The sequence below is a fragment of the Scatophagus argus genome, chromosome 1 (assembly GCF_020382885.2).
Source record: "Scatophagus argus isolate fScaArg1 chromosome 1, fScaArg1.pri, whole genome shotgun sequence".
NCBI classification, from domain to species: domain Eukaryota; kingdom Metazoa; phylum Chordata; class Actinopteri; family Scatophagidae; genus Scatophagus; species Scatophagus argus.
In genome coordinates, this window is record NC_058493.1 from 3,712,691 (window position 1) to 3,736,808 (window position 24,118).

General features: G+C 42.4%; 1 protein-coding gene and 1 long non-coding RNA gene across 3 annotated transcripts in view; one reads left to right on the forward strand and one right to left on the reverse strand.

Annotated features, from left to right (window-relative positions):
- Window positions 1-11,408, reverse strand: part of tshz3b (teashirt zinc finger homeobox 3b) — a 34,732-nt gene extending 23,324 nt beyond the window's left edge. The window contains exons 1-2 of the mRNA XM_046395733.1: window positions 11,279-11,408; window positions 10,340-10,827 (exon numbers count right to left, since the gene is read on the reverse strand). Coding sequence (XP_046251689.1) covers window positions 10,340-10,379 — 40 coding nt within the window. The 5' untranslated portion in view covers window positions 10,380-10,827; window positions 11,279-11,408. The remainder of the gene's footprint in view (window positions 1-10,339; window positions 10,828-11,278) is intronic.
- A 512-nt stretch (window positions 11,409-11,920) lies between these two features.
- Window positions 11,921-24,118, forward strand: part of LOC124062824 — a 24,975-nt gene continuing 12,777 nt past the window's right edge. For both annotated transcript variants that reach the window (XR_006844012.1, XR_006844016.1), the window contains exons 1-2: window positions 11,921-12,061; window positions 12,258-12,354. This is a non-coding gene — a long non-coding RNA (uncharacterized LOC124062824). The remainder of the gene's footprint in view (window positions 12,062-12,257; window positions 12,355-24,118) is intronic.

Consider the following 24,118-nt stretch of genomic DNA (forward strand, 5'->3'; position numbering starts at 1 on the left):
GTCATTGTGTCAGGAGAGAAGGGTGGGTCTGTGATGTATGGTGCGGACGATGAGAGGGGGAAATCGACTGTTTGGCAGTGAGACGGCGCTCGTCTACTCACTGCTCTCCTCCTCTGGTTTCTGGAAACCTCCAAAAGCACCGAACATACAAGCTCCCACATACACACGTTAACTCACAAACACGCCACATCAATGCACACCCTAATATAAATGCGGTCAGACTAGCACCAGATATTCTGTCAGGGTAAATGTGTTTGGGGCAAAGAAAAGGTCGGTTGCTTTTCTTTTTCAGTTTCTCCTCTTTTTTAGGCTCTCTCTTTCTTTGAGGGCCTCTCTCTCTCTCTCTCTCTCTCGTTTTTCAAGCCTTTTGCAGTCGCTGGCTGAGTTACACAGAGAAAGAGTTCATCGAAGAAAAGGAGAAGAAAAAGGAGAGAGAAGCGACTGCAGGATCTGGGCAGACGAGCGGCGAGGGGAGAGAGCACAACAATATCAATCACAGTCCCGTTTGGCAACAGAGATACTAGTATTTCAAATAAAACAGCCAAAGCTAGACAAATAGCCTTAACATGGGGCTGTAACCTGAGCACCCCCCAGCACCACCCTGAAACTTCTCATAAAGTGGAGAAACAGAGGGCTACGGCTTCTGCTTTTTTTCCCCCCTTTTTTCCTCGCCGACTATCTCTCTCCTGCCTCTTTTCTCTCTGTCGCTAGCAGGCGAGGTGGCTGACATCTGCAGAGTGCATTTAAAGAGAAAAAAATGTGTCAGAGGAGTGTGATGCACTCTTTTGCGCACGCACACACACACACACACACACACACACACACACAGGCGGCCCCCCTTGCTCGGTTTCATTAGCTCACTGGCAGGGTGGCACTTCTCAAGCTCATTACTGAGGAAGGATTTATGGCACGGCAGCCAGTGGCGGAGAAAAGGCATCTGTCAATAATTGCAGGGAGCAGCAACTCCCATCTCCACCAGCTTTGAAATCTCATTAGGTATGCAGTTATCAGGCATAAAGATCAAAAACATTACTCAGCTCCGACAGAAACCGACCAAGAAACATTAATTAGCAACAGGCCCTCGCAGTATAAAATAAAACAGCCTTCCTCCTCACTCCTCTCATCTCTCTCTCCCTTTTTCTCTCCCTTTCAGCATGGTTGACTGTCTCTCTCTCTCTCTCTCTCTGTCTCTCTCACCTGTCTCCTTGCTCTTAACCCTTTTTAAGAACACAGACACAAAATAGACACAAACACACAGTCAGAGGTGACTATGCTGCTTCACACACAAACACACACATTTCCTACCACACCCTTGTAAGACCAGGCCAAATCAAACCATGCATTCCCTGCTCAACTCATAAACCTTAAGATCTCACACACACACACACACGCACACATGCACACACACACATACACACAGATGTGGTGTTGTAGAGGGTGAGGATAATTCCCAGCATCTGAAACGGATCAGAACATGAAACAAGAAGGAGCAAAGGCATGTCGGACTGTCTTGTGGCTGTGACTGAGTAGTGACCATTCAGCCGTGTGTGTGTGTGTGTGTGTGTGTGTGTGTGTGTGTGTGAGATCTTGAGGATAGAAGAGGAAGGTACTGTCAGCTTGAGAAGGATGTCAGCCCTGGCTGGCCCTGATTACCAGGGCCTCAGACAGGTCCTCACTGGCTCCCCTGCCTTTCATCACACCCACCATCTCACATACGCACACACACACACAAATACACACCACACACTCGAGACTGATGGCTGCCAGTCTCGTCTAGGTTTAGCCAAAGCCTCCGTGGGAAACGAAGGGCTCTGATTGTACAAGCGTGCACACAAACACACACATGAACACACTTTGCAGACATAAAGGCAACCCCCACTGAGGGTAAGAAGAAACCCAGACCTGGAGTCGAGCCCAGATGACACTCAAAAGATGCACGCGCACACACGCGAGCGCACACACACACACCTTGTCTTGACATTGTCTTGTGGTCCTACTGAGCCTGAGGTTCCTTAAACTCCATGAGTCTCTTCTATACGCACACACGTAAAGTTTACCCTCTGTCCGGTGAACATGACAAGAAGTACAAAAGGCTGCACGTGTTATAAAAATATAGTTAACCATAAACAGAGGCCACTCGTCTTGTTGGAAACTGTACTGACTAATTCCCTGATGACTAAGACCTTTCACTCAAATGTTTTTCCACATTTCTCAAAATGACTAAAACCAAAACAGCCATGATTTAGATCCAGTATTTGATGAGTGTGAGTGTGACCTGTTTGATTTTAGGACATACTCTCATGAAGCTGGAACACAGACCACCCCAGAAACTGTTTTTTTTTTTTTTTTTGGAATAATACAGCAGGTCTGGTCTCTGGTCTGCTATGGGATCATAGCAGTAAATACACATATATCAGCTTGGTGTCAGCACAGGAAGTGTGTGCGTGTGTGTGAGGAGATCTCACTCCACTCACTCCATTTCCTGTTTTAGACTTTTCTCCCAGGGTGCCCTTTGAATCAGAACTCACGGTGGCAGCAGGAAGGATTAGAATCAATAACCTTTGATCTCTATTATTAAAGGTATGCTTAAAGTTTAACAAGAAGCCATGAATCTTATTCTGACACAAAATACTAACATAATTCAATCAGTAGCCATTAACATTTGACTCTCATTCTTCATTCAAACAGTTGGAGCTTATACAGTTTCACTGCCCTGTACATTTGCATATTTGCACTCGAGCAGGTCCAAAATGCTTTTGTGTAGTTGCCTTACAATTTGTATATGTATATCCTACATTTTTATATGATAAAAAATGTACAGCTGACATCTGCATGGTCCAGTATACACTGAAGCATTTTATTACTTATTGTACACTTAGTTGCAATTTGTTATTTTTGAATTTTATCCATTTTCCAATGCTTGTTTTTCCGATTTTTCCAGTTATTATTTTTATTACACACTAGCCTTTTAAGCGCAGTCTCAAGAGTATGCCACCCTGCATTTCAGTGCACATATTATTTGAGTTTGTGACAAATAAACAATCAAATTTTATGCTTGCAATCATAATATGTCACAGTTATTTTACAATCTTGTTGTTGGAAAAACACATGTATTTGAATGTGCGGTTTTTGAGTGTCTCGACAGATTTTTTTTTTGTCATTTCAGATCACCTTAATTCTTCACTGAACAACCATCCTCAGTATTCAGCTGCATTGTGCATATGTTGGTGTACATAACTTCATGCCAAAAAACAAGCAAATTCTTTAGCATATTTCTCTGTGTGTGTCCTGTGCTCTGTAACCTCTCTTGCACTCTTTGCACCCACCCCTTTCTCACAAAATAATCTTTGGGGAGCAAAAGAAGAACTGGGAGGAGAGCACAGGGAGAGGCGAAAGAATTGAGGAGGGAGAAAAAAAAAATAAGGAAAGGATGCAGCCTTGTGAGCCAATTTAAGAAATAACTGCTGATGCATCAGCTATTGACTGTTTGAGCGCTCGTGATAACGCTCAAGGCGAAACTGGGAGCAAAATGACAGCATCAACTGCCTGCAATAAAGTGCAGTGCGCCAGACCAAGGGAGCTCTAATTGACAGCTGTCAACCTAATGGGAGCCATGACGGAAGATTCTGGGAGAGGGAGGGAAAGAAACACTGTTTATAAACCATCAGCCACTTATCCTCAAGGAAGGGAAGGGGGAGAGGAAGAGATGAGGGAGCTCTAGTTCCCCACCCTCCCTCCCTCCCTCTTCCTCTGTCTCTCTCGCTATGATTGTCGTTTGTCTACTTGCTTGCTTTTTCATTTGCTCCTTCTTTCTCTTGCCTGTGCACATAATCTTTTTTACAATCTCATTACCTTTCTGTCTTTCCCTATGATAGAATATTTAACTATGCAACAGTTCTCCCACTTTTTATCGTCTCACTCTCTTCTTGGTTCATTGTGGCAGAGCGCGGTGGGGCAGGAGCACTGAGAAAAGCAGAAGACGGCCATAACTAATCACAGTGTCAGTTAGCTGCCTGGGAAAGACTCACTCTGCACAAAGTAATGCAGGAAATGGGACTGAGACTGGGATGCAGAACCTGACTAGGACTAAGTGTGTTTTCAGCTCCATGCATACATGCAAAGGTTGAGAAAAATTGGAAGTGTTAGTAAGAGACAGGCTAGCAGAGGCAGACTGGGGATACATTTATTGGAGCTGCAGAGGGAGCAGATCTTTCTGGCTGAGTTAAAGCTAAGCTAGTGGCGCCAGCTCACCACAACTTAAGCAGCAAAATTAGCTTGCCGGTTGAACCGTCATAAATGTTATAAAAATGATAAAAATGTCATAAAACCATGGTTTCCAACCTTTTTTCACTTGTGAGACCACATTACAAAGCAACGTCTACTTCTGACCCTTCATCACCCCCCTTTCCTTCCTCAATTTGTGTCACTTTTTGTTTTTTATTTCCTGTCAAATTGTCTGGTGACATCGTAGATTAATCTTGTGTGCCCCTGTGTATATGTGGGGGGAGGGGTCTCAATCCTCTGTGTGGGAATCACTAACATAGGTCAAAGAAACAAGAGAAAATATGAAATAAAAACAAATTTATTCAACATCAAACTGACAATAAACGAAAACGAAAAATGAATCCTTATGTTTAAAAAACTTCAGATGGACATTTGATAATTTTGACAAATGAACAACAATATAAGAATGATTCAACCATGACAGCCACTGCAACATATTTTTATAAGGAGAGTTGAAGTTCAAATCTCTATCCTTCATCCAGGCATCAGACCATTCAGCTCAGTGACAGCCAGTGTCCTTATTCCTACCTTTAGAGCAGCCCTGCTTTTGATAAATTTTTGATGACTACAATTCTATTTTAAAGGAGACAAAAACACTTCTTTTTCCAGTTATCTCAATAAATACTCTCCTCATTTTTTACTGTGCCTCGATCTGATCCATCAGCGTTTACAGTCAAAAGTGATCAGAGGAATGAAATAGTGCATTTCATAAGGAAGTGGTTTAGCATGAAAAGACCAACAACTCTCAGATGAATGGACTGCAGATGGAAAACTCTAAAGTGCTGTTATTCAACTACATCCACTTCATTAGAAAGTGTGTGTATGACTTTGACTTCATGGATCAATAACATCTGAATTCCATCTTTCAATGACAGACTGGAGTAATCAATGATTGGACCATGTATACCATGTCTCAAAAGGTCACTTCCAGGCTATAAGCTTTGTAATGTTGCAGAGGGATTCTGGAGCGCAAAAGACAAAAATCAAAGGTTTTTAGACTGAAAATAATACATTGAATAAACTGAGATATTTTATCCAAAAGTCACAATTATTTTGACTAAAACAGACATTTAGATCACATCATGGCTAATAGTGGGCTGCAGTGTGAAAAGTGCTGTTCATAAAATCATTTTTCACCCTCTTCATCATGCGCACATTAATAGAATTATCAATACCTTTTTAAACAAGGATAATTAGCTTTCTTATAATGACGTTTCATTAGATCCTATTGCCATCCACTGTATGAGACCATAGACTACGATACAAAGTGCCTGTATATTATGACATGCTTTATTTTCAACAAACAAGGCCTCCTCTCCCATAAAGTGTAGCGACTGTAAAAGGCAAACGCACTGTGCTTTTACAAATTCAAGATCCCTGTTAAAAATTTTAATGTGTGTGTGTCTGTATTGTGAGTATGTGCGAGTGTACCTGTGCTCTCCCTCTCTCTCTCGTGTGTGTGTGTGAGTATATCTAAGTGGGCCACTGCATCTCGACTTAGATCCACCGCGAGTGCAACGTTAACACACATCAAGCATGATTAATCTCTTGCTCTCATCTACAATCAATCACACACACACGCTTGCCGCCGTACACACAGACACACGCACACACAGGCAGAGAAATCACAGAAATCAGCTGCTTTTCCTCCTCGGCTGCCATCTATCTCCTGTTGGACAGAACCAGATCTGTCTTGATGGTAATATTTACATAAATCATGCTTAGCCTCTTTGGACACCATGCTGATGATAGGTGTTTCTGAAAAATCAACGCCAGTGAAAAATCCTCCCACTCTGGGAAAGTGTCATTGAGTAGCTAATAATGACCAGTGTCAACGTCATCAATCTACTGTTGGCTCATAGGAGGAAGGTGCACCTTCACCTCCCCCCACCACACACACACAATGCTGTGTTACCACCATGCAGCTGCCACTTACTGCTAAACATCTTTCATGTTAAATAGCTGACACAGCTTTGAAACAATAGATTTGTGGTCGCACATGTGAGGATATAATCCATGTATAATTTGGAATATATATACGGGATGTTTGATGTTCAAGCTTCCTCTCCCATAACAATGATCTGTTTGGTCTAGCCCGGCTTTGAAGCCCACAGACAAAAGCCTGAGCTTTGTACTCTACTGATGTCAGGAGCGCCGAAAAAATAAATATGATTGCTCAGAAAATGGTGTTTGTGCGCACGTATACATACACAACATTACCACCTTATCAAACATATCGTCTATCCCATCTGGTCCTTGAAATATTCTCACTGCTAATTTCAGGCATGACCTGGATTAGCTATTGCCATTTATACTTGTACCATGCCACCACAGTCCAAAGCCTCAACCATGGTGGGGTTAAAAAAGGGAACACGAGGGGGGGCAAATCAGGACAGTGTAAGATCAAGTTGATTACATCCAACTATGCCACAGACCTAATTGGCGAGCATGACAGTGTGCGGAGCTTGTCATCTCCAATCATTAGGCCTGTCAGAAATCCATCAGCTGCTCGGCTAATTAGGAGAACGCTAATGAAGCTGGCAAAACAACTCCTCTTTTTAGACAGCCGAGTGCGCTCCGTCGCTGAGGTGGAAAGTGTGTGTGGTAGTGTTGCTGTTGGAGAGGTTTGTTATAGAAGAGGAAGCATGTGTGGGATCCCAGAATGGAAAGAGACAGTTGTGAAGTTGTGTTTATTTTTTAAAAAAGGTTATTTTTTCATGCTTATGCTCTAGCAGGACTATGTAGAACAGATGAATGTGACAAAGATGTTCCAGCGGCTCTCCATCCACTAGTAATAGCCAATGAAAAAAGCACCAAGTCATCCGGTCTAAATGAACTTTTCAACAAACAACACTGGCCTTTAACCAAATCTAGAGGTTTATGTCATGACATCAAATGTGATGGCTGAATAAGTCACTGAAGCTCTATGATGCGCAGGCATGATATACCTGCTCTCCTTATCCATAAATACACACAATAGAGCTGCTGAATCACTGACATAAAAGGTGGGAAAAAGAGAAAGAAAGGCAGAGCGATTGCTCCACGTAAATAGATATATATATATACTCAAGGTTGGGGGTACTCTCTCCACCCCCCTCCCCCTCAAGTCCCTAATCAAGGCCTATCATTTGCCATCCTCCCATAACTCTTGCCATCACTACGGCGCAATCAATTTGTCATCACTCTTTGTGTGCCATGTAGTTCTCCTCAACCTTATAACTTGCAGCTGTGAGCAACGGAGGGAGGGAGTAAAAGATGGGGAGGGGGGGAGCGGGAAGGAGGAAAGAAGAGTAAAAAATAGGAAGCTGCCAATAGTCTAAAATGAAACTCCTCCCTCGCCTGCCTCATGTTTGTTCTCATCCGCTAATCAAAGAAATAAATGCCTCATTTTCTCTCCCGCTCTCACTGCCGGCACACTCACTCACTCATTCCAGCTGAATAAAAAGGCTTTCAGTCATCCATCTATGGATCCATCCATCCATCCATCAATCCATCCATCCATCCCTTTGCCCCCACCCATTGTGTCCATTAGAGCTAAAACATTTTGATCAAGTAAGGCCCTGGGCTGAGAATACATAAGACTCTCCCTCTCTCTCTGTGCCAGCCTCTGATTGACCATTAGGGCCATTGATGAATGTGGCTGTCAGAGGGCAGACAATTAAATCAAATATGAAACAAAGTCTCTCTGACGGGCCCTTCTGATGGAGCAAACCAGTCTTCCGCCTCACGATTAGGCTAATAGTTACATTTTTCATAGCACTCTATGTGCGTGTGTGCACGTGAAAAGTATTGCTTGCTGGTTTATATGTACTATAAAGTCACTGCAGCATGTCTTCTCTGCATGCACCACTGCACATATGTAATTATGTGTGTTAGAATGTGTGTGTACTTGTAGACTGCAGTTAATTTTGGAGAATATAGTTCCTTGAGAGTTCGAGAAAGTTGCATACAAGAGCGTGCTCAGGTAAAATGGCTTACAATAAAATGCTAAAGGTCATGCATAAATCAGGACTAATTCACTATAACAAATACAAATGGTAATTAGTGTTTCAAAGCCACATTTTCTACAAAGCAAAAGTTATAAAAAAAAAAATTAAAGGTCGTGTCTGTTTGACTCAAAAACCACAAAATCTGAAAATAAACCCAAATCATCAGGCTCGTAAATGATCTGATGTGAACCCCAAAAATGTCCCTCAGATCGAGGGGGAATGTAAAATAAAGGCTAAGTTCTTATCCAAGTCAAGTGTGAGGCGAAGAGGTGAAAAGCTAGCAGACATGGGGGGAGGGGCGTACAAAGATGCAATTAAATGACGGTGTCAATGGCTAGAAGTTTGTGAGGCCAGACGTGACTTCAGCAGGGCCTTCCTTTGCTGCCAGAGTGAGCGAGGGAGAAAAGGCGGGAGGGAGGGGTGATTTATTGACACTTATCGGGAATGAACAGATCAAAGGCTCGGCCAGATGACAGGCAATCAATCAGGCGTCAAATCAAAGATGCCAATTGTCCATTAAAGCTCTCTTCCAGTATACATTCCCTCCCCCGGCTGCGAAATAATCTTTAGATGAGAAGAAAAAGTCTTTCCCAGAAACTGAAGAGAAAGAAAACAGACTAAACCCCCGATGAAAAAAAAACAAGAATGGTAAAGCTCTAAGAAATTTACAGACAGGTAACTATGTTAAAGTCTCAAAGGAATAGTTAATAAGAGCAAGCTAGAGGAATCCTTTTTATGTGACTATTGTACAAACACAGCGTGATGATGCGGGATGAAATATACTAGAAAATAGAATAAGGTCACTAAAATCTAATATTTTGTTTTAAAAAATTCCAAATGCCTGGACAGAATATTGCAGCAACATGCTGGTGTAATGGTATCACCGCTAGGCAATCGAACACACATTCTGTACTGGAGACATTAAAATGGTGTGTCCACGAAACTAAAAGAAAAATAGACACAGAGATACTGATCGGATAAGACAAATGTGGCTGACACAGTTCGGAGTTTATCCGACTTCCACAGCAGAAACCAGCAAGCGTCAAAGGCCTCCGTGACAGTCAGCTGACCCTAATGCTCCACCAAACCTCTCCGGTATAGATCTTTAATTCCACAGTCAATATCTACAGGCACAGGAGGAGGAGGAGGAGCAGCAGGAGGCACCGGAAAGGAGTAAAAAGAGGTGAAGAGAGACCTACGGAAGATCAAGTTCTCTGAGTGGAGGAAAGAAAAAGAGTGAAAAAGGCTTTTACACTCTGACGCTCTTTTCTAGGACACATGCACTGGGACACAGGGGCTGACCTGTGACCTTTCTGAGAGGCACTATGAACACTGTTTTAAACTACCGCTTCACACCTGTAACCCGCTTTTCATGTGCACCACAAATATTAATTATCGACAGACTAACAATTATTTGCAACTTATTCCTTTCGCCTTTATATATATGATATTATTTTTAGCTGAAAGGTAAGTGAAACTGTAGAGGTTAATTTTTCTGTTGATCTAGTTCACCAGGTGAGCAATTGTTTCATCTCTACTAGAGACCACATAAAGAACGTGGTCTACTTCAAAAAAGAAATTTAAAAAAAACGTGAAGTTAAGGGTCCTTCCAATTCTAAAAATAAATAAATAAATAAATAAAAAATCTTGTTGACATAATAACAGAAGTACTGTAAAATAGTTAATATTACAAAGCTGATTGTATGATTGTAAAATAAGTAAAGTGACAGATATTATGGGATAGGTTTGGTATAAGAAGGCAAAAGTGGTACTGAGAGCTGTGGAGCTGTGAAAAGTATACACAGTGTGCTCAGCGTTTGTCCCGTTCCTGTTAGTTTACAGTACACAATGAAAAGTTGTTACAGTTACGTAAATGTTACTATGTCGGTAAGGGAGATATCAATGAAAAGTAACTGAATGAGGGAGGCAGGGAGGAGGGGGGACACAAATAGAGAGGGGGGAGAGAGAAGAAGAAGAAGAAGAAGAAGAAGAAGAAGAAGAAGAGAGAGAGAAAGAGAGAGAGAGAGAGAGAGGTCAACTGCACGCAAAGCGAAGCCAGTGCTTACCTGCGGCGCGCCTTGGCGCTTGCTGCTTCCTCCGCGGCATGTCGGCTTCGGGGGCCCGGCAGGGAGTTCTTCGCTGGCCCCGGTGATCCGAGGTTGCCTGGGGGATCCTCGGAGCTTTGATACACAGTTTTTCCCCCCTGGGTGCGCTCTCAGGGCTCCCACATAGATCGGGGTGGGTGTGTGTGTAAAGAGGGGAGGAGGTGCAGTTTTCGAACACAAAAATAAATCAAAGGAGAAGAAGCCAGTAGATGTGAAGAGAGTAAAAAAAGAAAAAAAAAAGACTGAGAGGGGGAAGAGGGGGCAAATTGACCCCCGACTGGCTGCTCCCTCCGTCGGTCGCTGTCTCGCCCGCTCCGACTTGGATGAACGCGGTGGGAGCAGGAACCGAGGGGGCTCCGCGGTAGAAAAACAGAGAAGGGTGGTTTAAAAAGCGCCGAATGCCTCCGTGTGATCCTCTTTACTTGGCGTCGGAGGCTGCAACAGGCAAGCTTGAAGGGATAAAATCAAATGATCGCGTCAGTCAAAAGTCCGCAAACAAGGGGACAACACATCAAGAGCTGACACAACTGAAGCCCTGCGCCTCCTCTACGGTTCAACCTCTCCGCCGCTGCTGATAGGCGTCACGTAGCTCCCTGTCTCTCTCTCCGCGTCTCTCTCTCTCTATCTCCCCCTCTCCCTCTGCCTCTCTTACCCCCCCTCACTCTCTTTCTGTCATTCACTGTCTTATTCTAGCCCCGTTGGTTCCAAACGAGCAGGGTAATCAGTAGCTTTTGGTTCTGCTTGGAAATGTGCGTACTGTCAGTCATATTGCAGATTGATCTAAAGAGAGGAGCAGACATGCGAACACATGGTCGCTTAACAAAAACACACATATACAGTATCATTCACAAGCAGCACACACAGGCTGTCAGCGAGATCCGAACGGAAATGCATACTTACTTAACGGACTGATCCTCCGCCGCACTATCCATGAGGTTGTCGCTTTTCCCTCCCGCTAATCACGCACAATTCAAAGCCAAGAGGCGGACCAGCTGAAACGTGCCTGAAATCATCTCATAAAATCCATTCGCCTCTGGCAAGTCCTGATGGTGGCGAGCGAAAAAAAAAAGCCACATGCAGCTTTTTCAGTTTGTTATTCTCAGAACCGACAGCGGAGGCGAAAAGAGGAGAAGGAGGAGGAAGAGGAGGAGGTGACGGTCGGGACTGGTCGCCCACACGCTGCCCTGCCTGGCACGGTTACGATATTTTGTCCGAGAGCGCTTTGAAAAATCCGCTGAGGGCAAGTCACACAGTCAGTATGTATGCGTGTGCGCGCGTGCGAGCGCGTGTTAATGTGCGTGTGTCTGTGTGTGCGTGAATCGACGAGATACGTGCTTGATTGGGTCTCCCTTGTTGTAATAATGTACAGGAGGAGGAGGAGGAGGGGACGGGCTCAGGCTGCTCCCATGCAGGCTGGCTGGAGCGCACGGATCAGCCGAGCTCTAGCGCCGACTGCCAAACACTTTGTTGGCCGCTGATGGTACTTTTCTCCTTTTTTTTTTCTTTACGTGGCCTGATAGGAGCTATTTAAATCAGCCACGCAGCGAATCAGACGTGTCTCCCCGCGCTGCGCTTCGCTCTCCTTCCTGCGCCTCAAGTGACCGAAGAGGCGCAAAACCCTCATCAAGCGCTGGCCCTTCTGTGGGCACTGAATGGAATAAAGAACTTTTTCTTTCCTCACAGGTAAGATCAAAATCCTCCTTGGCTGAGATGTAGGATATTCAGATATTTTCTGTGGAGGCTGCTGTTCCTTTTCCTCGCAGTGTTTCACCTCACAACGAGCAATAAAAGTTTCTGGATTCAACTGAGTTGGTAAAGTTGATAAAAAATATATATATATTTTCCTGTTTGTTTGTTTGTTTGTTGTTGTTTTTTTCAGGCAATCCTCAAGGCGGAACGCGTGGCTTCGTGGTGGTGAAACCAAACGGTAAAGGATTCTTGAAGCAGGAATGAAAGAACAAGTGAGAGCACTAAGGGTGAGCTGCCAAAGGCTGTCTTTCTCTCTGCTCCCGTCTTCCTTTGCGCCAGATGTGGTGCTGCTGCTCCTCGTCTCTCACGCTCGTCAAGAGCCGGAGAAACAAGCTTTCTTCGTCGAGGGAATCAGATCTCCTCAGCCTTTTCGCCCCGTGTCGCACCTCGGGTACGCCGGTGAGTCTGTCCGTTCCTCCTCTGTTCCCCGGGCTCGGTGGAAGGATTGGTGATTGGTGACTCTCCGCCGATCGAGGATGTTTTCGCCCTAATCTCGCCGCGACTCTGTGCGCCGCTCCACCACTGCATGCCGTTAGATCCGCCCAAGCATCTGTCCGTCTTTCCATTGGCGCATCCATCAGTGTCACACACACACACACACACGCAGCTGCCGTGCGCACATTCCTTGCGATACTACAATACCCCCTCCCACCCTACAGTCTACACTCAAACATAACACTCATTCACACGCGCAAGCGCTCGCGTCGCGCGCGCTCACGGGCGACGGAGAGCTCTCCCCTCCGTCTGATTGACACAGTCCACTTTCCTAAAAGCCCGTCATCCAGCGCTCCGCGTTTTTGTTTGCAATTTTCACTCCCGAATGGAACTTCGAGTGGATTTTCACCCTTAAAGTATTTTACTGTTATTCCCAAATATCTACAAGAACACATAAACAGTTTGTTTCATCTCGCAGTTTTTGAGATATGGAAATGCTTTTCCAGTATTAAACATTTCAAAATATTTCATGCCAGGCTCAGGGAGGTTTTAGATGCTTTGGATGAAAAAAACAAACAAAACTTAAATCTGCTTGGCAATTATGTCGATCAGGAAAACAAAAAACATGAAATATGTCTCCTAAATAACTGGGATGGTGACCTGCTAACATTCTGTGTTGTGGTCAGCTCCAAATATCATAACATTTTAAAGTTATTATCCTAATCGACTGAAATTGACGAAGGCGCTTTCCAACTCAGCCTACATAAAGTAAAATAACAGCGCGTCCCATTTAAGGTGCTTAAAGTCTTAACTGACAAACTTATGAAGTCATAATGACAAATAATTTAAGTACGCCTGTATTTTGTATTCATCATTATTATTATTATTCAGTTTCGTGTAGCACCCCTGGAGAGACATCAGCAGTTGCTCTTTCTTGAGAATCAAACTCTGGTGACATTTTGGCTGAAAGTGTTCTGAACCGAGCTCATGCAGACCAGACCTAGTGGCTAATGGGAATGTAGACATACAGACATGACCCACAACGCCTACCTCACAGGACTTTGTCTAGGTGAGGGGGGGGGGTCTCTCTCTCTCTCTCTCTCTCACACACACACACACAGAGGGAAAGAGAGGCTTTGATTTACACAGCCGCCAAGCGCATGAATACAAAACTAAGATGTTTGCTATTATCACAAAATAATTCTTTCTCCGCTTGCTTTAAATTCGTGTAATTCTACAACACAAAGCGTCACTAAGTCTCTGATGTGTACTGCGGATTTAGGTGCTGAAGATTTAAATCATTCTGAAGGTGAACAGGTACGAAATCTTAACAGTTCGCTGTGCCTTGGATGTGTTTTTAGAGACTGCATCCAATATGCGCTTTTAACTTGTACTTGATGAGAAATACAAATCTGTGGTAGCTGCGGAGTTTTCCGAGTTGTCTTTGCAGCCATCGATGCGTGAAATAAAATCACGACGACCAAAGTGCCGGAGAGAGTCGTGAAAGCGACTGTGGATCTCACATGTAGGCTGGTACAACGTCAGTAAATGGCTTTTGTCAATGGCATATGGTTAAATCGGTGTGCTTTGTTTGCATGGCTTTTATCTTCCCATTTTTCATCAGCATTTCAGCAAGTCCATTTTTACCAGTACAGACACAGTAATTCATTATAAGTGATAATATTCATTTTCATCTGATTAACTTTTCTGTCTGGAATAAGTTTTCTTTTTTTGTGAAGGGAGTGAATCTAGGTGTGTGTGTGTTTATGTGTGTGTGTGAGAAAGAGACACCAGAGACACACTGATCATTCATCGCTGGCTCACGATATTTAAACGTTTGCTTAAAACTTTCCAATATACTGAGATGCTGAGGGATTTAAAACTACGTTGCGCTTAAATCACTATGAAAAACGGTGAGAGTAGAAAACAATCTGACCCGTGTTACGGAAAGGAACGAAATATGTTTCATAGCTGGTAATAAAAAGTGCCAAAATTGTCCCAACTCATCGATGTATCCGTTTTGAATCGAAGTTTGTACGTAAGGAAACTTGCAGGGTAATCCTGGGTCAGATTCTGTGGTTTACTGAATAACTTCTAACCCGGTTATAAATAAATTTTTTTATGTTTTTTTATTTTTTTTTTTAATATTTCAGATTATTGCGAAAGAGAACCAAACTTCACATCTTCTACCAAGTTTTTTGGCGCAGGATTTAGAGGTGCGTTTCTTTCTTTTTCCCCCCTTTTTTCAGTGGACAGTGACGATGTTTTAATAGATTTTATATAGACTACATGAGCAAATCAATTAGTAGAAAACAACAGAAATCCAGCGTACTTACAAAACACACAAGGTATCACATTCAGATGTTATTATTATTATTATTATTGTCAGTAGGCCTTTAGGACGAATATCACCGCATCGCTGCGTTTTCGTGTTCTCACTGATATGAAAACTAAGTTAAATGAACTTTCTCGCCTTTGGTTGCTCGCAATTGTTATACTCACGTTTCACTGACATATGAACGGATTTAATTCTTCTCACTAAAAACAATATGCGTCCCACCGCGAACTTAATCTGAGGTGACATATTAGAGTGCAATTACAGGACGCTGGCTCTCCAAAGGCAGACTCGCACAGGAATATTATGACAGCCGCGTGGATGACTCATATCTGAGCGTTTGAGCCAAAGACTCGATTTAAACACGTGGGGGAAATTGGTATACAAGTGATGGAGTTAATGATTAACATTTCTAATATTGATTCCAATAGCAGTTGGAGAGAGAGAGAGATACACGCACACACAGACTAGGCCACCGAGTGTGTGTGTGCGCGTGTGTGTATGTGTGAAACCTCTGTTTTACGCATAAAGGTCACTAATTTATACCGTGTTCCCTCAGTGGCCCCTGCGGTGTGTGTGTGTGTCTGTGTTAAGGAGATGGTAGTGAGGGGATCGGGACATTGCCTCTGCGTTCTGCCGCTGCGGTCTTTACGCACATGCTCCAAAAGCCTCCCCACGGACGCACGGGACAGCGCGGCTTTGAGGTCCAGGCTGGAGTGAGTGAGCAAGTAGTCGATCCTGCCGTTTTATTGTCGTCGTTGTTATTCAGTCAAGATAAAGTCGAAACTGATTCAAGTTAAACGTCCACGCGTGGTCATAACGCGCAAAGACAAACGACAATATCATGCTTTATTAGATGGTATTTTAGTGACTTGAAAAATATAATTTAATCACCTGTACGAATCACATCTCTTTCAGGATTCATTTCTACGCTTTCTTCACAGAAAAAACATCCCACTAAAAGCCAGTTTTAAAGTTCCTGTCACAGCCCAGACTGGGCTTCAGTGAATGTCTGCCCCTTCTCGAAAACGCAGTGTTTCAGTGGAAACAGGTTTACAGCGGAACTAGTGTGATTTATCCCTGAGCTCTACCACTCTACACCATCCGTGATTTACTCTTTTTTTTTTCCTCTTCCTTTTTCCTTCTTCTCCTTACGATGGTAACGTTGGCGTGGAGAGGCGGTGTGGTGTGTTTCACGGCACACTGGTTTCCAGTAGACTGGATAAAGAGCCAGAGGGAGGGACAGTGCGCAGAGCAGCTTGGGAGAAAAGCAGCAAAATAAAAAAGAAAGAAAGAAAGAAACAGCACAACATATTGTATGTCTCTTAAACCCTAAAATATGGCACCTCCCCTGAATCCTGTATCTGTTCTCAGGATGAACACTGAAAGACTGAAAACCTCTTAAAACATTCAGCTGTAAATTCTGTGAGGAAATACACATTTACTAGAAACAAGTGCCACTCTTTCAGTATAAAGAAAATGCCTCTTGTGTAAAAAGGAACCCTTTTGTTGTATTATTGGGAAAAGAGAGATGATCTCTGTATTAATATGGGCAGGCAGAAGTCCACAAGCTTCCATTAAACTCCTCCTTTAGCTTTATAAGTTGTTTTTTTTTTCCTCTGAGAAATGTGCGTTTTGTCACCCTGTTTTTGATTTTCTTCCCTGCAGCCTGAGGCCGTGCCTGTGGCTGCTGGCCAAACCCTCCTGTCTTTCCCAACTCCATTTGACTCACACTTTTATTATGTAGTGTTAAGGTTTCACCGATATCTGAATGACCTCCAAAACTCGTCTTCCCCAACACAGACCGCTGGTGGTGATACTCACTAAAAAAGAAAATGAAAAAGTAAAATTAAGGAGAAAAAAAAAGAGCAGGCGCCTATTTGCATGGAGAGAGGAAGGTAAAAGGAGGCCAGGGTTAGAATCTCCTTAAATAACCTTAAAAGTTACAAACTCCCACCAAAAAGAAGACAAGGCATTGACACGACAAACTGAAAAAGATTGAGTGGATGCTCTCTCTCTCTCTCTCTCTCTCCCCCCCACCCCTCCCCGTTCCCCGCTCACAGCCCTCACCCTCCTGCCTTGTTGGGTGTGCTGCGGCACTAGCAGGGTTGAGAGGGCAAGTGCTGACCAGCCCTCTTTCTTTCTCTGTCTGCTGTTACTAGGTCACCACACACACACACACACACCTCTCCTTGCGGTCAGTGTTGCCACCAGGGAGAGGGGTAATTTAAGCCCTGCTTGATGTAGCCTATTCATCACTGTCCCTTGGCCCGCGCTTCAAAATTAAAGTCTGATCTACAAAGTTAGAGTGAAATGAGATAAAAAAAAAAAAAAAAAAATTGGCAGAGGTCACCGAGGGCCAGGCCAGTCAGAACATAAAGTTGTGGCTCAGCTGGGCTTGGTATGAGGTGCTACTTTTATTATTGTTGTAGATTATTTATTTATTAATGAATTTATTTAATTTATTGTTTCTTAGGGGAGAAAGTCAAAATAGTTGAATGATTGCTGGAGTGCCAAGGAGCTTATGGGGAGTGTTGCTTCATTAGCATATTCATAATATGTAGCTGCTGATTTATGTGTATTCTCTGTCATGTTACCAATAGGACAAATCTGCAGTCACATAGCTAATATGGCCTCTCTGCTAATGTTCTTGTTGATCTGATTTTCAACATCTTTTGGTACACCACCAGTCTTTCCATAGAATATTTTTTTTTCTCATACTCTTATCTTGTTAAAACCCAATATGTAAAAAATAAGTGAACAACTAGCACTTACTAACTAACACACTTGCACATTTGATGAAGGCACTGAAATAACCATAAAGCAGTGAAGCATCGTGATTACACCTACCACACACACACACACACACACACACATATATATATATATATTTATTTAGAGAGAGAAAGCAAGAGAGAGAGAGATGGTAGTCCATATATATATATACCTTAGTCTAAATAGACTATGCCTAAATAGACTGTGTATGCATTATTTGGGATTTGGGAGGGGCAGTGCCATATAAAAAAGTACTGTTAAGACCAATAAAAAACAATGTTTTATGGGTGTCTGTGACCCCAACATCATTTGTCTCTAGCAGCGGTTCAAAATCATATTTCTGAGGAAATTTTGAAAAATAAAATTAGCAAAAGTAATTAAATATCTAATAATTAAAACAAGGATTTGTTTAAAATTCTGGAGTTACTGAAGTACTTTATTTAGGGTTTATAGGATCACAAACTGAACATTAGGGTTTATAGATGAAGTGCAAGATGCAATTATAGTGCCTTTAGATTGCCTCATACGCAGGGTTAGATGATGAGGCGGGGGACGAGGGAGAAATTACTAAATTAGACTGCAACCGTGCACGTTGGGCTGATAACCGGACACGACCTGTAATACTGCTCCTCCTTCTCCCTCACTCATGACGAGTCCACGGGTTGACTTAGAGTGCGATTTGATTGGACAAGTCGATGTTCCTGAAATGCAGAGTGAAACATAATCTTTAAAGAAAGGCAGAAGAAATGCATTTTGGCATTTAAATACTCAGGAGAAGGAGGAGGAGGTCTTTATGAATGCATCTCTAAATGAGAAACACAAACAGTGTATTTTTACAGCACACAATAAGTCATAAACTGTAAAGTAAATCCACAGATATTTTTAGAAGGAGTGAGTAGGTATTCCTGAGGAAATGTTTGTGTCTAGCGTCTGATGCGAGTCTGATGAGTTACACTGTTTATCAGCATACAGTGCGACGGTACACTGCTGAGTGAGTCACTGCTTCCTCCTTTCTGTGTACATGTGTGTGTTTTGTGTGCATGAGTGTGTGGAAACCAGGCTGACAGCTGCAGCTCATTACAGGCACTATTACTGATGGGGACTGCTGGGGGAAATTCCTTCTTCCACAGAGCAAACCACCCTGTTTACCACACACACACACACACACACACACTCACGTCTTGCTTATTCATAAACCAGAGCTGCAACATCTGTAACTGAAACAAAAAATGAGATAGAAACATTTACTAAACGTTTACTCCTGAGTGAGAAAAGAAGGAAAAGGAAGCTATCTTCTGTAAAAGGACGCGACACATATTAGCTCCTTCCAGCTGCTGAAGAATGAAAGACATCCCTCACCTGTGCATGAAGTGTGCTCTTCTGCATGGAGTGCACAGTAAGTTGTGTAGGTGTGTGCCCACGCGAGCACGTAACACACGCACAGCCACAGGGAGAGCAGCAGACTTAAGCGGAGATGAGATCACCAGAGCACTCTGATCCCTGCTATATTGGCAAACAGCAGTGTCTTACGCACACACACACACACACACACACACACACACACACACACACACACACACAGAGAGTATACAGTGTCCAGTGACGTTAATGAGAGGGCTGAAAGCCAGACACACATGTGCTAGAGTCATTAGGGAAGACTTCATAGCTACACTTCAGGCCACTACACTCCATTACTGTACTTCATTGGTTGCACTGCTTGAAAATAGTGGTTCCTCAAAGTCAGGTTCAGGGACCACCAGGACTCCTTTGAGTGCCCAAGGGAGTTCCTCTCTAAATAAAAAAAAGAGCACTTGGCTGTTTTTTTTCTTTATCTAATTTATTTGAAGGAGCATGTTGATGATCACAGTCTCTGAGAAACATCCAAAATTCAGACATAGCTCTATTCATTTCTTATAAGTTATTTATGTTGCACTAGAAGTGCTTGTAACAGCAGTAGTACTCATAGTTTAAATAGTAAGTTGTGCCTGTAGTAATAAGTGTAGGTGAGCTCTTGTACCGATGTCCATTTGACTTTTAAATGAGTAGTAAACCGAGACAGCAGCAACATGAAAGAACACGAAGAGAGAATGCTCATAAACAACTCTGAAACTGCGTACAATTTGTTAGTACATCTAAATTCACGGTTCAGATTTAAGTACAGTAAGGGATCTCTCTCTCTCTCCAACTTTCCTACCACGAAATTCAACCTCAGGGAAAGGGTTCCTAAAAAAGATATAAATCTTTTTTAAAAGGTTAAAAAAAGCTTGCTTAAAAAAGAAGATTAAATGTTTTTGTAATTTGTGGATTCCTTGAGCCTCCTTTTGTAAGGATGAGAGGATGGTTTATGTGGGACTCACAATGAAAGATAGGAGCCACGTTGATCATAATAAAAGTCTTCACCCCGTGCAAACATCTGAGGACCCACTGATGACTTTTGAATAGTTTTTTGGACAAAATAAGCCTAAATTAAACTTTGCTTACACTGGCCTAAACTTGATTTAGATGTAATTGCATCAGTATTTTGTCAGTAAAAGAAATGAAGAAAATGTAAGATAAAAAACGTTTGTAACGTTTTATCTAATCACTGGTTTGTCCAAAGTCTTACCTCGAATCTTGGCATTATTATAATGCTGAATAGCATCTTTTAGACCTTTAGACACATAATGCTTTTTCTTTTTTTCCCCAAAGAAATATACAGTTTTCAATTTTATAAAATTGATAAACTGAATGAAAAAATAAAAAAGTAAGTTTAGTTTGATTTCAAACAAAATATTTGCCAAATCTTTTCCAAGATCTACAACATGTCTGTAAACGGGAGACAAGAACTAAATTAGCGGTCATTTCATGTAACTGTAACTTTCAGACAAAGGCTGTGAAAATCAAGAAATAATTCTGTCAACGCAGATTGATTAAAAGCGTGTTCTGCCATACTCCAATAACGCCGTGCTGTCTCTGTCCTGTCCTGTCACGAACAGAGAAAAACAGAGATGTCCACTCCATGCTGTGATGAATCTGTTGCATTAATCAGCCTCTTAAATTGGAACGGCCTGCTTTTATTAATTAGGTTCAACATTAGGATGGCAGGGCCTCTTCCGACCATCCCTCCCTCCTGGTTTTCACATACAAATTGCTTCTAGGAAGTGGATAAAAAAGACAACAGGGAGAGATTCTCTCCAAGCAAATGAAAAATGAAAATGGGATGACGAGTTTTTAAATATGAAATCAGAAGTGACACAAAGATGAGAAGAGGTTATGGAGTCTTGCTGGCATCTCTTACTGTAAAGCATACTAACTTACAGGAAAAATTAGTGAAAAAGCGCCTGCAGAGTCTCTCTATATAATATATTTTTTATCAGAAATAATAGTTCAGAATTTTTCTAGTTTCTATTTTAAAAAGAAAAAAAATAAACATTCCGTTAAACCACCAAATTGAAATAAAGCACTAATGGTCAGTGTTGCTGACTGTGCCTCTAAACAACAACAACTGAACAAAGTCTGTATAAGAGCTCACTTTGAAAAATGTATTTCTTTTTAACAGCAGCTGCGTATCTGAGATCACAGCAACACAGTTCTGTGTTCAAATCAACTACAGACACAGTTTTCCAAAGACAGCAAAGACAAGTGAGTGAGTGAACGCATCCTCCAGCCTGTTACCCTGAAAAACATCAGTCCAGATGTGTTCTAACATGTACATCAGATGATGGTGTGATTTTAACAGATTGTGTTTTACTTGTGTAGACATGCAAGTGACCAACTTGTGTATCAGAGATCTTTGCATGGCGTGCAGAGAATACAGGACGTCCAGAAATTTTGGCATGCACTCCTGAGCTGTGCACGCAGCTGTTGACTTCACTGTTGTGGGCTGACATGTATAACAACATGAAGTAGGATTAGCTCAGTGAACGCAATGCCTCTAGTGGGTTTTGGGGTCGGTTTAACGCTGAATATTGAGTGGAAGAAAATGGCGTCCTTTCAGCTTTTCAAGGATGTGAGATGACGTGTCTTGTAGTTACAAATACTGAGTTGGGCAAACGTCCATATTTCACATAATGGAGGGGATGTGACTCCATTCTCCCACAGCATTTGCAAGGTGGCTGATACCAGTTTTACCAGTCCTACCAGAGGCCTGGGAGTTTGAGGGTTCTGCGCAGTACCTTACCTGTTCCTAGCACAGCACTCTTCTGGACAGAGGTCACTGATGTTGTACTTGGAATGTGCTGGAGCCATTCTTCCAGTTTAGGAGGTCACAGCCCCCAGTGCCCTGATTACCACTGGCACCATTGTTACTTTTACCCACCACATCTTTTTCTAGCCCTTATTTCAGCCCTTGGAAAAACCGTAGAGAATAACTCCTTCTTTTTTTCCCTTTTTTAAAAAAATTGTGCTTTACTAATCTCACACATAATTGAATCATTGCATTTTTGCATTTTAAATCACTACTTTTAGACCTTTCAAAAGCAGAAATGCTTCTTTTGGCTCCTCTTTTTTTGTTAAAAAAGATCTCTTTTTAAAAGGCTTAATCAAGTGCATCTGCATTTTTCTGGGTCTTATTTTGGGATTCATTTGAAAGTGGTATTGTGACATCAATTAGTCATCACTAAAGAGAACATGACACTGCCAGTGCAGTGCAGGAAGAAAATGGTGGTCACAGTGCTTACATTTGTGCTTGTGTTACATTGCATTACAGTATACCGAGGTCTGGATCTCTAAATATATTAAACTTGCATATTTTGGGGGTTTTGTGTACAAGGTGCTACACACCTGTTGAGGCCAGAAGAATACACTCCACACCAATAGATGTGCTGGTTTTGAGAGGAAGCAAAGCAAATTATGTTGTAAAGTGATAGACTACAAAAAAACACTAGATGTTGTCTTAAGTGTTATTATGTTAGCAGCAGCTGAATCAGGTCAGGTGGAGTCCAGTTTATGGGTTTGTAGTGTTGAACAATCTGAGCAACCAACACATAAAGCTACGGTAAGCCCTGAGGTGAAAATGTGTCAGTCACCACCTGCATTGCCTTGAGCAAAACATTATCATGCCCTTTGTAACCCTCTTAAATGTTGTAATGCTTCCATTTTGATCTCTGGCAAATATAACAGTTGAGCAGGTGGGAGAAGGTGAGAGCCTTAGGAGCAGCATTAGGCTAACATATCAATAATTTCCCGGAGGCAGTATGTACCAGTGTAGAGACGCTATGTGTTGAGCTTGAAAAAGATTTGTTTGTTCATTTGCTGCTAAGGCTAACATAAATGCTCTAGTTTGCATTGCACAGTCCAAACCAGGCCAGAATGAGGTCGGATTTGTTTGTCTGGCTGCTTGCCTGAGGTATTAGGCTGGGTCTAGGTCAGACCTGGGCATTTTACGGGCCGCGGGCTACACATGGTATGTCAGTCATAAACACAAATGAACAAGTATTTATGCTGTGCAATACAACTGTGTTGCTTTTATTTTGAAAAGCCTGGCGTTTTTATTATTTATGTATGGATGCACGTATCAGCGTCGGGTGATGCCAGCCAGCTACCCCTGGCCCCCTAAAAATGTAGGCTCACGTTAAAAAAAGAAAAGTTGATTCCAAATGTCGTGTTTTCAACAAGACATGGACTGCTAAATATTTCTTCACAGAACTCAAAGGTAAAGCCGTGTGCTTAGTTTGTGGTACACAAGTCGCCGTGTTTAAGGATTACAATCTGAATCGCCACTACATGACCAAACACGATAGGAAATACACGGAGGTGGTAAATGCATGTTTGGACAAGTTGGGTCTGAAATGGGACAAACCGGTAGGTGTGACAACAGATGGTTGTCCAAATCTGATGGAGAAAAATGTTGGACTTGGAGAATGATAAAGTGACAGAAATTAACCCTGAGAGCATCAGGAAGTGTTGTGTAAGTCAGTGTTAAAAATGAACCATGTTGTTGATGTTGTAACTAAAACAGTTAGAGCAAGAGCAAGAGTACTGAATCACAGACAGTTTGTTGCACTTTTGGAGGAAAATGAGACTGAACATCATGACATAAGCTAGCACACAGCTGTCAGGTGGCTCAGCCTGGGAAAAGTGCTGAAAGGTTTCTGGGACCTGGGAGAAGAGGTCCGGGAGTTCTGTGTGAACAAGGGAAATGGCATCCTTCAGCTTTTAGACGCAGACTGGCTGGCAGACCTTGGTTTTGCTGTAGATGTGACTGCTCAGATGAATGAACTGAATGTCAAACTGCAATGCAAGGGCCTTTTTGTGCATGAAATGTACAGCGCAGTGAAGGCTTTCATCAGAGAGTTGCAGCTTCTCTCAAGCCAAATAGGGGACAATAACTGCTTATCACTTTTATAGGATTATTTTCCTCTTCGACCTACACCACAATTTATACATCTACTTAAATACTCCCTTACAATGTTGTTATACTTCTGATTACTAGTAGCAGCTAATCAAAATATATAATTTACTGCTTT